Source organism: Ovis aries, chromosome 22 (assembly GCF_016772045.2).
Source record: "Ovis aries strain OAR_USU_Benz2616 breed Rambouillet chromosome 22, ARS-UI_Ramb_v3.0, whole genome shotgun sequence".
In the NCBI taxonomy this organism is placed as follows: Eukaryota; Metazoa; Chordata; class Mammalia; order Artiodactyla; family Bovidae; genus Ovis; species Ovis aries.
In genome coordinates, this window is record NC_056075.1 from 50,758,019 (window position 1) to 50,772,679 (window position 14,661).

The 14,661-nt window shown below is 60.3% G+C and overlaps 1 protein-coding gene across 6 annotated transcripts in view; it reads right to left on the bottom strand.

The window, feature by feature from the left end:
- Positions 1 to 9,356: 9,356 nt before the first annotated feature.
- Positions 9,357 to 14,661, bottom strand: part of CFAP46 (cilia and flagella associated protein 46) — a 94,861-nt gene continuing 89,556 nt past the window's right edge. For 4 of the 6 annotated variants that reach the window (XM_060404870.1, XM_060404871.1, XM_042238644.2 and 1 more), the window contains 9 exons: positions 13,715 to 13,785; positions 13,533 to 13,593; positions 13,428 to 13,463; positions 12,880 to 12,982; positions 12,263 to 12,375; positions 11,484 to 11,565; positions 10,754 to 10,890; positions 10,575 to 10,655; positions 9,357 to 9,790 (listed from right to left, as the gene is read on the bottom strand). In XM_060404870.1, the coding sequence (XP_060260853.1) occupies positions 9,666 to 9,790; positions 10,575 to 10,655; positions 10,754 to 10,890; positions 11,484 to 11,565; positions 12,263 to 12,375; positions 12,880 to 12,982; positions 13,428 to 13,463; positions 13,533 to 13,593; positions 13,715 to 13,785 (809 nt within the window). In that variant the 3' untranslated portion in view covers positions 9,357 to 9,665. Of the gene's footprint in view, positions 9,791 to 10,574; positions 10,673 to 10,753; positions 10,891 to 11,483; positions 11,621 to 12,262; positions 12,376 to 12,879; positions 12,983 to 13,427; positions 13,464 to 13,532; positions 13,594 to 13,714; positions 13,786 to 14,661 lie in introns of those variants that run through there. The other 2 variants (XR_006057636.2, XM_042238645.2) reach the window with 2 other exon arrangements.

A 14,661-nucleotide genomic window follows, 5' to 3' on the forward strand; every position in this document is an offset into this window, starting at 1 on the left:
AAGAAAGGAGCCGTCTGCCATGGCTCAGCGCCCACGCCGCGGCGGGACCGGCCTCCTTTCTGCTCACCCCTTCACTCTCCCGCATGATTGTGGCCTGAGCACCTGCGGAGCCAGCACTGTCCCGGTCCCCGGGGACACGACCCCTAAGCACCGAGCGTACGAAAGACGCCACACGTGGGCGGTCTCTCTATAAGACCCCCACCCAGAACTAACACACACACTCTCCAGTCCAGGCCCGTCTGCCCATCCCACCCGTGTCCCGGCACCCGCATGGCACCGCCAGGCAGGACCCAGGATCCCAAGCAGTTTTGTGGGTGTCCCACAGTCTATATGCCAGCGCCTTAGGTCTTCCCAGTTTTCCACCTTTAGCAATTGTACCGGGAGGAACGCGGGGTGCATGCGCAAACCTGATGGCCGGGTAGGGATAAGCCCCTCTGAGCCCCTGAGCAGACCTTGCGGCTCTTGCGCTCATGCTGCCGACAGGTGTGGCTCCCGCAGTGCCGCGGGCCTCCCGGCCTCTGACGCGCTGTGCCCTGCCTCCCTCTCCCCTGCGGCTCCCCCCGTTCTCCCCCTCTGTCGTCCGGACTGCTTTGCTGCTTGTCCAGTCTTCCTCTGGCCAGGACACAACATGGAGACCCAGGGGCTCCTCCAGGAGGCCTGCGAGGTCCGAGTGAGGAAGCGGGGGGGGGGGGGGGGGGGCGTCCCTGCCAGCCAGGCAGTCTGCAGGTGACCTAGACGTGTGTGGCCAGACTGTGAGGCCTCTGAGGTCCAACTCAAAGCCACAGTTGGTAACAGTGGAAGCTACATGCTGGTCTGAAGACAGACCTGGCTCCAAAGTCCTTAAGAGTTAAAAAGAGACAGAAATGCCCAAAGAAGCAAAGAAACCCAGCTGTGGTCGTGAACCGTAACTCACCCTCCTCACCCACGATGGCCGGAGTCGCACGTGGGGACTGGAGGGCTAAACGGTCAACGCTGGGATCTTGTAAATATACTGAATTCTCTGTTCTGAAAACAGAGACGCGACCAAGTTACGGGAGCGACCGCACATTATTCACAAAGCAGGCATCAACAGTTTCACCCAAGTAAACAGACTGCTTGTCTCCTGGGAGAACAGCAAGCCGGGCCGGGGCTGTGTGTGAAGCGTGAGACATCCACGAAAACGTGCACGATGGGGGCCGCCTGCTCTGACAGCATTTCTAATATAATAGCACTTGGGGAAAATGTGCCATCATTTCATTAAACAGATTGTCATTTCATCGTTAAATATATGGATACTTATCCAGAGAAAAACCTCATAAGCATCCATGGCACCAAACCCTGCCCTGGGGAGGAGCCTGCGGGGGAGGAGGAACAGCCTCTGAGAGGAGGAGGAGCCTGGGTGTGGCCTGGTGAGGAGGAAGAGGTGGGGGGGGGGGGACGGGAAGAGCTTGTGGAGGAGGGGGAGGAGCCTAGGGAAAAGAGGGAGGGACTTGGAGAGGGGCGGGGCCTGCAGAGGACGGGGAGGGACTTGGAGGAGGAGCGGAGGCTGCAGAGAAGCAGAAGGGACTCGGTGGAGGGGCAGAACCTGTGGAGGAGAGGGAAGGACTTGGATGAGGGGGTGGACCTTGAGAAGTGGGAGGGACTCGGAGGAGGGGCGGAGCCTGTGGAGAAAGGGGAGGGACTTGGAGGAGGGGGCGGAGCCTTGTTGGGGGGGACTTGGCGGAGGGGTGGGGCCTGTAGAGGAAGGGGAGGGACTTGGAGGAGGGGCGGAGCCTTGTAGGAGGGGGAGGGACTTGGTGGAGGGGTGGGGCCTGTGGAGAAAGGGGAGGGACTTGAAGAAGGGGTGGGGCCTGTGGAGAAGTGGGAAGGACTTGGAGGAGGGGCGGGGCCTGCAGAGGAGGGAGAGAGCATGTGGTGCCTTCTTTGCTTCTTGCGGTGTCCACTGGGTTTCCCTGTGTTTCCTGTGTACATGATTCCTTTTATTAACTGAAACATCAAAGGTCCACATCCTGGGAGCTGACTGGCCATTGGTCAGGACGGATGAGGCCGGGTTGTGTCTGTTTGAGCTCGAGAACCGTCTTCTCCCGCCCTGTTGACTGCGGGTCTGTGAGCAAAACTAGCGACACGGGAAGAGGAGGCTGGAGCCCCAGGGGCGGCCGCGCGGTGCGGTCAGCAGGCGAGGTGGTTCTGGCCGTGGGGTGCTCTTGACGTGTGGGTCCTCTGAGCAAGCCCCCCTGACTGGACCCGAGGGCCCCAGACCTGCTGGGCCGCAGCCCCGGGCTCATGCAGGAGCCTCTCTGCTCTCGGCTGGGGCCCTCCTGAGTCTCCACCGCAGACTCCACCCCGCTACCGCCATGCGGGACGTTCACCGCGAGGCCTGTCTGGGGTCCGCGGGGCGTGCCAGGACTCGGAGCTGGTCCCTGCAGCAGGACAGCCTCCTCAGTTACTGCCCGTGCCTGGAGAGGCTGGGGAGGACCTGTGGGCCAGCGGCGGAGCTCTGGCCCGTGGTGGGGGTGAGGGGGTGGGGGGGGTGGGGAGAGTGGGGGGTGGGGAGAGTGGGGGGTGGGGAGAGTGGGGGGTGGGGAGAGTGGGGGGGTGGGGGGCGCCATGTAAGCGGCTAAGAGCCTCCTCCAGGGGACTGCAGAGTCGGCTAGAGATGCAGGCTGAAGGCCACGAGGGGCAGGCATGGAAGCACCCTGGTGGTGGGGGGGGGGGAGGGACGGGGCGGGGGGCGCTTGGGAGGAAGACAGCCCCCCGGATCTGGCCCCTCCATGCCCTGCCTGGGGCAGCTCCAGTCAGGACCAGGCTGCTGTCCTGCAGCTGATCAGAGCCCTGCGTCTGGGCAAGATCGTTTGTTAATGTCTCACTGCATAGCCAAACTGACTCCGGAGCCAGCAAGTCAGGGGGTAATTTGTAGCTTTATAATACTGGCCCTGCAGTCGGGACACCTGGGTGGTCAGAGGACTCAGATGCTGAGGCCCAAGAGCCCTGGGGCTTGGAGGCCACGGCCAGGCCAGCAGAAGGTGGTTCAGGCTGCAGACAAATCTTCCCCCTTTTACTGAAATGGTGAGATTTCGGTCCTAAGGATGATGTTTGCGCTCAGTTTTCGGGAAAATCCAAACTAGCCTGTTTTGAGCGGCTGGAGGGCCCATAGGCAGTCAGGGTGGGAGCCTTCGGAGGGCAGCCTGCTCCAGGATGCCAGTCCTCAGCAGACGGCCGCAGCTGTGGCCACGCCTAGCTCTCCGTCCTCACTCGTCCCGGCTCCTAAAACTTGTCCCCATCACCTGTCACTGCCCCATCACTCCTGGGGTCAGGGGTCAGGTGTGATGGCTTCCGCCACTACCGACGTCCACACAGACGTCATCCTGACATGGTCCCTGGCTGCAGTGGCGGAGGTCAGACACGCCCCCCTCCCCAGGCTTGTCCCCCTCCATGCCCCACCTCCACTGCCTGCCTGGGGACTCTGTCCCCACTGTCCCAGCCCCCGTCCAGAGCCGAGCCTGTCCAGTACAGCTGCCCCCCTGAGAGGCCTGCGCCACCCCAGGTGGGGGCTCTTGCTGGCTCTGCAGACCCCTGGAGGCGGCCCCCCAGGATCTGCTGGACGGCAGCCCCCGCGCCCGCCTCCAGTGTCCTCCACCGAATATTATGCGTGACTTACATGGCTCAGCTGGTAAAGAATCCGCCTGCAACATGGGAGACCTGGGTTCAATCCCTGGGTTGGAAAGATCCCCTGGAGAAGCACATGGCAACCCACTCTAGTATTTTGGCCTGGAGAATTCCTTGGACACGACCGAGTGACTTTCACTTTCACTTACATGTAACAGTAAACCAAAAGTCCTCTGTAGAACATCCACTTGACCCTGTGGAGGACAGACGCCTGGGCCCCCCAAGTCCACCTCACCAGGGGTTCCAGCAGAGTCCCTGGGGGGGTCCCTGCCTGCCGGCTCTATTCCTGGCCTCCGAGGCAGAGAACAGGAGGCCCAAGTTGCCACAAGATACATGAAAAGATGGTCAACTCACTGGTCAAGGAAATTCCACCCAAACTGCCCCCAAGACGCTGGCCCCCGGCAGCCCTGAGTCTGGGGGCTCCAGCCGCAGCTTCTTCCGGGGGCGGTTCTGAGCCCAAGAGCTGAGCAATTTGTCACAGCATGTTTCCCGGGCGCGGGGGTCCTGGGGCTCAGGCAGGGAGGCCCCTGTCCCCCCGGACTGTTTGCCTCCAGAACCCCTATCCCAGAGCCTGGCTCAGAGCAGGTGGCCAGAAGAACAGGGAGGGAGTGGGGGCACCCCGATCCCAGGGCACTGGGCTGAGGAGGCTCCACCTTATTGTCCTGATGCCACCTCTCTCTGTGTGTCACAGAGAATTAAAACCTGTAATAAGAGAATTTAAGAGCTCCCCATCAGCTCTGTCCCGGCCATTAGCCAACAGCACGGGGTGTTAATCTAGTCATCTGCCTCTGGTCTCAATGAATTGTGATAAAAACGTCAAACAATTAGATTATCCTGGCCGCCAGCGCCCTTGATTGAGTGGCGAGGCAGGGCGCGTCCCTTGAATCACCCTACAAAGGGGCTACTCACTGCAGGGCTCCCCCAGCCCCTCTGATTCCATGTGGGGGCCCAGTCCATCCAAGGCCAACATGGGTCCCGGGATCAGGGCTGTCTCTCAGGAGACCCCCTTCTGGGCGTGGGGGCCCGGGGAGTGTCCACGGTGGGGGGGGGATGATGCTGGGGGGAGGAGCAGGGCAGATTGTCCCCTCCAGGACAACCCCCGGGAGGCGGTCACGGGCCCCTCCCAGAGCCCCAGAAGGGCTGCCTGCGGAGAAGCCCCCTGTCCAGGGCAGGACCCCGCAGTTAGGCCGTTGCCCAGAGGGAGTTTGCAGCGGCTGCTCCCCAGGAACCACGCCACCTTCTTCTTTGTAAGGGCAGAGACACACTGAAAATTGATTTCTCTGTTGGAAATGGGATAATGAGACTGGTTGTTTCTATCTCCATCATCGTCATAATAAAATGAGAGGACGTGAAGTAATATTGTGTGTCTTAATGCAAGGGAGCATTAATTGAATACAAATGGCCTTTCTTGAAGTTGCTGAGTTATATTTCAGACATATGGGATAATGATGCCAGTTAATCATTTTTACAAGATATAAAATTACTGGCTCCTCCAGGAAGATCATTAAGGAAAACAATTGTTCACAGCAATTGAAAATAGAATTTTAATTATTTAATACAGAAATTAAACTATTAGAGACCAGTGTTGAATGAGGGAACTTAATAGAAATTTATATACAAGCGTCTGTGAACATTTTAGCTTTATTAACCCACCTAATTTCTTAATCCCGATCAACCCAGAAGGGCTGTTTGGGCTGTGAGAGGGAATTAACTGCTGGGAGAGGAAGATGGGCCCAGGCACCGGAGGCCCCGGGGGACAGGGGACCCGGCTGGAACCATAGGCCTGCCCTCTGGAGAGGGCCAAGGCAGGTGCCCTCATGCAGAGGGGCGAGCTCGGGGCCAGGACAGACCGAGGCCTGGGCCTCCCTCGAGGTGAAAGCAGAGGCCACGTCCTTGGAGACGGACCTTGGCCTGTGCCTGGCGATGCTGTTCTGTGGGATTCCATGAGCAAAAGGGTGCTGCCCGGGGGGGTGGGATGGGGGATCTGGGACCACCCCTGGGGCAGGTCATAGGAATGGAAGCCCCCTGGCGGGGCTCCACAGCCCACAGCCCCCAGACCCCCAGCCATGAGGGGGACCCTGGGCTCCTCACCCATTTAGAGGTCCCCCCAACCCAATGGCCCTCATCCCTGGGCACTGGAACTGTCGTGTTTGCAGGCAGCCTGTCTGAGGGTAGAAAGGCTTTGAGCAAGATTCTGACTAACATCTCGAAATGACAAGGCCTTGACCAAGTGTGAAAACACCAGGGGCTCGCTGGTGGAGACAGAAAATCAGCGCTTTTGTCCCTCTGCTTTCCCCGTAAATCTACAGCAGATCACACTGCTAAAAGCAGCTCCGCATTTTAAAAATACGGAAACCACTATTTCCAAGATGTAAATTCAGAAAGCAAGTTGAACTTTGAAGCAGGGGATTGACTAACAGAAACCAACTGGTCCCATCCCCGGCTGCTGGGAGCCCCCCCCACCCCGCCCCATCCTGGGTGCCGATGACCAGCTCAAGGTCGGGGAGCCTGTCTGGACTCTGGAGCTCAGCCTGGCCCCGAGCCAGCTGCTGCTCAGGAAGGGGGAGGCTGGGCGGGGGCAGGGCTGGGATCTCCAGGGGACGCTGCCCCCATCCCCATGCAGGGGCGTCCCCGTCACCCACCTGTGTCCTTTCTGGAACACACAACTTGCAGGTCTGGCCGCCCTTTCTCAAAGGGCTGTGCACCATTGGAATTACATTGTCTCCTATTATTACCAATAAATTCCAAGTGATCTTTTCTCTCCTTATAGTTTTTAGGGTTACATAAATTTCACCTCCGCAGTTTTTCGTGCTTAAATATATTACAGAATGCCACTTGTGTTACAGCAGCTAATTGATACTGTGATTTGTCATGTTGCCGGGACATAACTCAGAGGGCGACCGAAGCCGCGGCTACACGGAACAGCACTCACATTTCTCACAGGAGAGGCACGGCAGCAGGTGAAAAATGTGACGCTGCGCGGATGAAGTATTTCCAGAAGCTTTTATCCTTGTTGTCTGGGTGGGTGCCAGCATCTTTCTAGAGGGAAGCTCGTGTTTCCAGCGCTGCTCCATTTGAATTTATAACCTGGTCATTAGTTAGCGGTTTTTTTTTTTTAAAAAAAGAAAACAGAAAACCGGAACAAATACGTGTATATGTTTGAAGAGAAGAAAAGACCAAACACAAAAGAGGGGAATCACCACCTCAATATAATCAAACACGAGGTCTTAAAAAGCTCCTTATGGTGAATTAATTATAGATTCACAGGAAGTTGAGGAAACAGCGCAGGCAACCCTAGAGCCCGGGCTGGAGCCGTGACGGCGAGGACCTGCGTGCTGCCGCCCCCCGCGGGCCGTGTGTCTGTGTGATGCGTGTCTGTGTGTAGGCTTCTGTGTCTGTGTGTCTGTGTGTGTCTGTGTGTGCCCGTGTGCTTGTGTGTGTTCATGTCTGTGTGTCTGTGTCTGTTGTGTGTTGAGTGACCTTCTTGCTGCTGGCTTCTCCACTCTGTCTGTTGTGTGTCCATGTCTGTTGTGTGTCCATGTCTGTTGTGTGTCTGTTGTGTGTCCGTGTCTGGTGTGTGTCCGTGTCTGTTGTGTATCTGTTGTGTGTCCGTGTCTGTTGTGTGTCTGTTGTGTCTGTCTGTTGTGTGTCTGTGTGTCTGGTGTGTCTGTGTGTGTGCGTGTCTGGTGTGCCTGTTGTGTGTCTGTTGTGTGTCTGTCTGTTGTGTGTCTGTTGTGTGTCTGTTGTGTGACCATGTCTGTTGTGTGTCTGTTGTGTTGGTGTGTCTGTGTGTGTGTTTGTGTGTGTGTGTCTGTTGTGTGTCTGTCTGTTGTGTGTCTGTGTGTCTGGTGTGTCTGTGTGTGTGTGTCTGCATGTGTCTGTTGTGTGTCTGGTGTGTCTGTGTGTGTCTGTTGTGTGTCCGAGTCTGTTGTGTGTCCATGTCTGTGTGTCTGTTGTGTGTCTGTCTGGTGTGTGTGTGTGTGTGTCTGCATGTGTCTGTTGTGTGTCTCTGTGTGTGTCTGTTGTGTGTCTGTGTGTCTGTTGTGTGTCTGTGTGTGTGTCTGTTGTGTGTCCGTGTCTGTTGCGTGTCTGTGTGTCTGGTGTGTCTGTGTGTGTCTGTGTGTGTCCGTTGTGTGTCCATGTCTGTTGTGTGTCCGTGTCTGTTGTGTGTCCGTGTGCGTGTCTGCGTGTGTCTGTTGTGTGTCTGTGTTGTGTGTCCGTGTCTGGTGTGTGTCTGTGTGTCTGGTGTGTCTGTGTGTGTCTCTGTGTGTCTGTTGTGTGTCCGTGTGTCTGGTGTGTTTGTTGTGTGTCCGTGTCTGTTGTGTGTCTGTCTGGTGTGTCTGTGTGGTGTGTCTGTGTCTGTTGTGTGTCCGTGTCTGTTGTGTGTCCATGTGTCTGGTGTCTGTTGTGTGTCTGTCTGGTGTGTCTGTGTGTCTGTTGTGTGTCCATGTCTGTTGTGTGTCCGTGTCTGTTGTGTGTCTGCGTCTGGTGTGTCCGTGTCTGTGTGTGTCTGTGTGTGTCCGTGTCTGTTGTGTGTCTGTTGTGTGTCTGTGTGTCTGGTGTGTCTGTGTGTGTGTGTGTCTGTTATGTGTCCATGTCTGTTGTGTCCGTTGTTGTGTGTCCAAGTCTGTTGTGTGTCCGTGGTGTGTCTGGTGTGTGTCCGTGTGTGTCTGGTGTGACTGGTGTGTCTGTGTGTGTGCATGTCTGTATGCAGGCAGGGCACGGCGCAGTGTTCTCCATGTAGACTTGTGGCACCGTCACAGCCGAGGTGCGGAATCTGGCTTGGCCCCAGGGCTCCTGCGGGCCCTGTTCTCTCTGCTGTTCTGAGCTTTGAGGATGTTGTGTGAACGACACCACGGCGAGTGACCTTCTTGCCGCTGGCTTCTCCGCTCAACACGACGCCCCTGAGTCCAGTCCAGCCTCGGGTGGCCCCCTTCCCACCATGGGCATTCCGGCAAGTGCGTGCACTGCCTGCCTAACCACTCGAGGCGGAGGTCTGGTTCCAGTTTTTGCTCTAATGGGATGAAGCTGCCGCACATGCAGCTGTTTCTGTGTGAACCTGAGCTTCCATTCCTCTGGGATCCGCGCAGAGGCTGGCTCAGGTGCTACCTGCGCACGCAGTTTATGAAAACCTGCCAAGCTCTTTTCCAGAAGGGCTGCACCCCTTTAGATTCCTTCCAGAGACGCACGGGAGACCAAGGATTCCAGCGTGCCTGCTTTGCCACTGCTGGTCCCTCGACGCGGGGGAAACGAGCTCTTGGCCCGTCTCCCTGCTGGTTCTTCTGCCTGCCCCTGCCGCCAGCCTGTCCCCTCCTGGTCCCCACAGCCCTGCAGAGCTGGGCCTGCCCTGGAGCTGTCGGAGCGCAGACCAGGCCACCCTGCCACGGGGCCGGGACATCAGGGATGCCAAGTCCCACGCCAGCCACACCACCGAGGCATTTGCAGCGGACACCCCAGCCCTTCCCATCCTCTTGGCAAAGCCCACGGGGCCAGTGGGTGAGGTCCCGGGCTGGGCCCCTGGGAGTCCTGAACACACGGTCACCTCTACTCGGGATGTGAGTCCCAACCCAGGGTGGAGAGCTGGGGCAGGGAGGCCTGGGGGCTCAGGTCGCAGGGCCACGCCCTCCCTGTGAGTTTGGAGGCGCTGGCGTCTGCGCCAGGCTGGGGGCAGAACCAGGCTGTTCCCTGCTTTGGGGGCACAGAAACATAGCTCAGAGGTGATGAAGCTGTTTATTGAAGCACTTGGACAGACCCGTGTCCTCATTAGGAGCAAAGGCATGGAGGCCTGGGGCCCCAGGGAGAGCCTGGAGAAGCAAGGGGCCCAGGGTCCAGGCAGCTGTAGGGTGGGCCCAGGTACCCCCACCCGGCCCCAGAGACTCTCCTCCCCCCACGGGGCCCTGGCTTCACGGTGGAGATGGGCAGGCGCTGCCCTGTGCAGAACGGGGTGGGGGCTCCGCTGCACAGCCTGGCAGGGGTCTCAGGAGGAGGCTGAAGGCCCCCGGGAGCGTGCTGGGTGCCCCTCACACGATGGCCTGGTGCGGCAGCCCATAGAGGACCGTGTTGAGGGTGATGGGGAGCCGCTCGGAGCCTTGCAGCTGCGGCCGGAGTGCCGCCGGCCGGTCCTTCCAAGCGTGCACGGACTCGTCTGGGGAGAGCGGACGGGCACGCGATGCAGGCTCACGGGGACGGACGCCCGGGGCCAGCCCAACGGAGGGGACGGTGCCAGCACCCTGCCTTCCAGCACCGCCCAGGTATGGATGCCGCGGAGCCGCGGGCCACCCTCACCTGCTCCCCCGTGCGATTGCTCCCTCATTCACACACCCTCACACACTTGCTCCTACAGGCTCACTCACACACCCTCACACACACACTCCCATACTTGCTTACTCACGCACACACTCACTTATGCACGCGCACATCTGGCTCGCTCACGCACTCCCTTGCTCATTCAGCAAGCATTCAGTGTCTGAATTCACCTCCCTAGCACTGTGGGCCGTGGGATCTTACCCTTTAGGCGCCTTCTGCGCTCTGTATTTGAAGGCCTCATGAGCTAGGCTAACTCTTTCTTAGTTACGGCGGATTCTCGCGTCAGCGCGCTACTCAACTCACTACCTGGGCTGCACTTGGGTCTTTCACACCAGAATCCACGTGGAGCGCTGAAGCTACATGTGGACATTAGGGTTTCATTTGTGCTGGAGGAGTGGGTGGGTTTCCTTCCCAAGAGCACCCCGGGAGGCTTTTCAGGGTTTGAGGACTTGAGCCTTTTGAAGATAAAGATGTTCTAGTCATTTGCGTGTTTCTCCCTAAAGACTCTGGAGGCCAGATTTCACACGCTGGGCTGTCGGAGGCTGAGGGTCCCTGGAAACAGGAGCAGCTAGAGTCCCCCAACCCCGCGCCGAGGGCTGGGGGAAGGGGCCACTGCTAGTTACCGTGGCGGGCGGCTTCACTGGCTCCCATCTCCTGAAGCAGGCGAACTGTTCTCCCGATCGGCCTGCCAACCGCCAACAGATCTAGAGAAGAACCAGCCCTGAGATGGGCCATCCACCACCCGCAGGCCCCAGGAGGCCGCGTGGCCGCAGGACTGGGTGGCAGTGCTGGAACCACTCACTTTCCCACAGGACTCGGGCCCGCATCGCGTTGTCCTGCAGGACCGTAGGCCACTGGCTCGCCACGATGCTCCCGACCCCCACCAGGCTCAGGAGGATGGCGGTCTCGACTGGCTCCTCCAAGGACAGCAGGAGTTCACTGCAGGGGACAGAGATCGTGGGCCGGCACAAGGGGCCCGGCCAGAGCCTCCCCGTCCACAACCCAAAGAGCACCAAGTGTGGGACCCAGTAGATGGACTCACCGTCCTTAAGCTTCTTGAAAAGTCAAGATTCCACCCGCCCACTCACACCATGCGCACAATTAAATGCCATTTAGCAAGAAAAGTCGTTTCAGGGTACTGGCACACTCTGGAGGGCTCCCTGCGTGGGGGGAGCTGCGAGGGGAAGCCCCCCCCGCAGAGGGTGGTCTGCAGCCCCACTGCCCGCAGCCCCCGAAGCCCTGGGGTGTGTGTGGCAGGTGATGCGGCGAGCGGGAGCCAGGTGTCCTCCCCACTGGCCCCTCTGTGCCGGTCCCAAGCCCAGCGGCCCGAGGCTCCAGCCAGGCCTGTGGTCTGGGGGCAGGTCACAGCTGCCTGGCTGCCGTGATGGGGCAGGGCCAATGCCCCAGATGGAACCCACCGCTCCCATGCCCCCCAGGTCTCCCACCAGCTCGCCGGGGACCCCGGGCACCTCCTCCTCACTCACACGCCCCCCCCCCAGGTCTCCCACCAGCTCCCCGGGGATCCCGGGCACCTCCTGCTCTCCGAGGACCCCGCGCGGCGCCGTATGCTCTCGCAGGACTGGGCCAGGTCCAGCAGCACCACCAGCTGGCACTCTGTGGTCACAGGCAGGGCTCATCGGCCAGGTGCCCAGGGCGGGGGCGGGGGACCCTGTGGGCAGGGTGTCACCCAGGGCACGGGCAGCTATGGAAACACAGCCCCCTCTGCCCGAGGCTCAGACTTTGGTCCATTTTCTGGGCCACACGGGCAAGCTGGTCATTTGCCTTAGGGGATCCACACCTTCATAGTCTCCTTAGGCAGCCAGGCCGGGCAAGGAGTGAGGGGCGGGAAGTCCACCCGGGGGGGCCTACTGCATCTCCAGACCTGCAGAAGGGGTCTCAGCTCCCAGCTGCCCTCACAAGGCGGTGGCCTCCTGTGCCCACTGAAACAGGGCCCGTGTTGGAAACGGAGCACTTGGATGTGGGCGTGAGAAAGCCCCACGGACGGAGGCCGACCCCCACAGCAACCTGACTGTGGGCCAGCCCTCCTGGACTCTGCATGCCCAGTCCTAAAGGGTGAACTGCCCCAACTCCAGAGCCTGGGCTCTCAGAGAAATGGAGGAGGGGGACGGAGGGCAGGAGGGGCCTTAGCCCCACCCCCAGGCCCTGCTGTGCTGTCCTAAAGCCCCCAGCCCTTCGTCAGAGGACAGGAGACACCTGATAAGACACAAGGGGCGCGCTCTGTTCTTGTGCGAGTTCGACCTGTGTCTCGTGCCGGTGGGTTTAGCAGAGACGGGGGCCTCCGAGGTCTCACCTTCCAAGTTCATGGCGGCCAGCCTTTCCACTAATATGTGCGACAGGAAGTTCTCCATCCCGTAGAAGAAGAAGCCTGTGCAGCTGCCCAGAAGCTGCTCCCACTCGGCCTGGCTGCCAAGGCAAGAAGAGGGAGAGCGGGGGCGGGGAGGCGCCGGGGCTCGGGCGCCACGGTGAGCAGCCTGTGCCGCGGTCCGCTCCGGCCCTAACCCTAACCCTAACCCTAACCCTAGCCCGGGAGGGCAGGTGCCCGAGGGCGTCTGCTAGGACTAGCCCGGCCCGCAGCTCGCCTCGCCCCGCCCCGCCCCGCCCCGCCCCGCCCCGCCGCAAGCCCCGCCCAGGCCCGCCGCAAGCCCCGCCCAGGCCCGCCGCAAGCCCCGCCCCGCCCCCGCTCTCCCAGGCTTCTCCCTCCAGGGCCCCGCCCCCGACACGCCCCTCGGCGAGGAGCCGCCTGGAGGCCCTTGAAGCCGAGCGGGTGGGCGCGCACCCTCTGGGCCCAGGTCGCATCCGGGCGCTGGGGCTCTAGGCGCTTCCGGGCAGGGACGAAGGGACTGAGGACACAAGGGGGTCAGGGCGTGAGGGGAAGGGGTCTCCCGTGGGCGCAACCCAGAGGCCAACCTGGGAAACTGCTTATTGCCCAGGTGCCCCGTCCATTTCGCAGTGAACGTGTCTCTGAATCTTTCCAAAATTTCCCGGGTCACGGAGACAGGAGTCAGCATTTCTGCAACCAGAATGGGATGGTGACAAAACGGGCGTCGAGGGTGCGGACACAGGGTGGCCTTTGGTGTGGCGGGCGCCCAGGGCCTGGCTCCTCATGGGCAAGGGGGCTCGGGGAGTGGAGGGGTGGCGCTCCTTCCCTCCTCTGTGAAGATACTGAAAACCATCTCAGCCAAAGAGCCAAGGAATTGTCCCAGAGCCGCGGGGGCGGCCCTCTGCCACAGGTCCACACCCGGGGGCGGCACCTTGCCAGTTCAGGGGTCCCTGTCACACGGCTGCAGACGAGAGGGTGGGCGGGTCTTGGAGCACACGGCCACCGCCCCCCTTCCCCCGGGCAGTGTAGCAAGAGCTGACCCAGGGCCACATGGAGGCAGGGCAGAGGCTCAGAGGCCAGCCCGCAGGCCTGATGTTCCCAGTGCGGTGGGCGGTGCCCGGCGGGGAGCGCTCACCTGGGCCTTGGGCCTCCTCGTAGGGGTCCGCGACGACTGGGTCTTGGTTAAGGAGGACTAGGCCCCAGGATCCGAGTCCCGGGCGGGTGAACCACCAAAGGATACACTTGAAGCTGTCCGAGTCGACGAGGACGCAGTGGGAGGGCACGATCCGCGGCGCGCTGCCCTGCGGCGACAGGCAGGAGCCCCTGGGGGTGCGGCCTGCGGGCAGCGCTGGCCCGCTCCAGCCAGGGGCCGGGCGCTGGGCTCACCAGGCCCTGGGGCCCAGCGGGGCCTGGACCACCGACCTTCCCGGGCTTCCGTGCTGCGCCTCTCTTCTTGAGATCCCTGCCTCTGCTCTCCTTCTTCATGTTGCCTTCTGTTGAGACAGTGCCAGGAAGTGGGGCCATGGAGCTGGACAGAGGCGCAAGGGCTGGCTGCACCAGACGCCGCTGGACCGCTCACTTGAAGATGGCCAACTTTATGTTATGTGAGTCGCACCTCAGTGTAAAAACAAGCAGTGGGAACAGCTGGTTTTAATTTTGGTAAATCTGAAATGGCAGTAATTTCTCAAATGTAAAGGCTCCCAGGGTTGGGAAAGGCCTGGGCCAGGAGGTCTCAAGAAAGAAACAGTTGCCAGAGGCGCCCAGGCCCACACGCCTGACCATTCACCCACCACGCTGGGCACCTGCCAGTGTGCGTGCCCCTGGCCCACTCACCGCGGGCGGGGCACTGCTTGCTGGCTGCTCTGCCTCCTGAGAATTCACACCGTCCGCTCCCTGCCCGTCCCTCTCCTGGTGGAGGGAGCTGGTCTCTGCGGAGGCCTCCAGCTGAGCACAGACGTTGGGGCGGGCGTGGGGGCTCTCTGCCAAGTCCTGACGTTACCGGCATGGCACGTGGGAGGCAGCCTGCTCTGGGTTTCGATCAGTTCCCCCACAGATGGCGCTCACTGCGCTCCTGGCTCGCTGAGAGCCTCTGCTGTGAGCACCTGCATCATCTGAGGTGCTTACAGGTCCATTTTTCCTTTCCTCTCTTCACCTGTGACATCTGTAGGTTTTAAGGTCAGACAGGGTGATGAAATGTTGTATTTTTCTTTCCTATTCCCGAGCAGTTCGGGTGTCAGAGTCGCCAGTGGCCGGCAGAAGATAGCCTTTTTCCTTCTACCTGGGAGATGTACAGACTGACAGGAACGGTTTCTTGGAATTTTGGTAGAATTCAACAGAAAAAGATGGTAAAACTTGTATTTTTGTGGGGA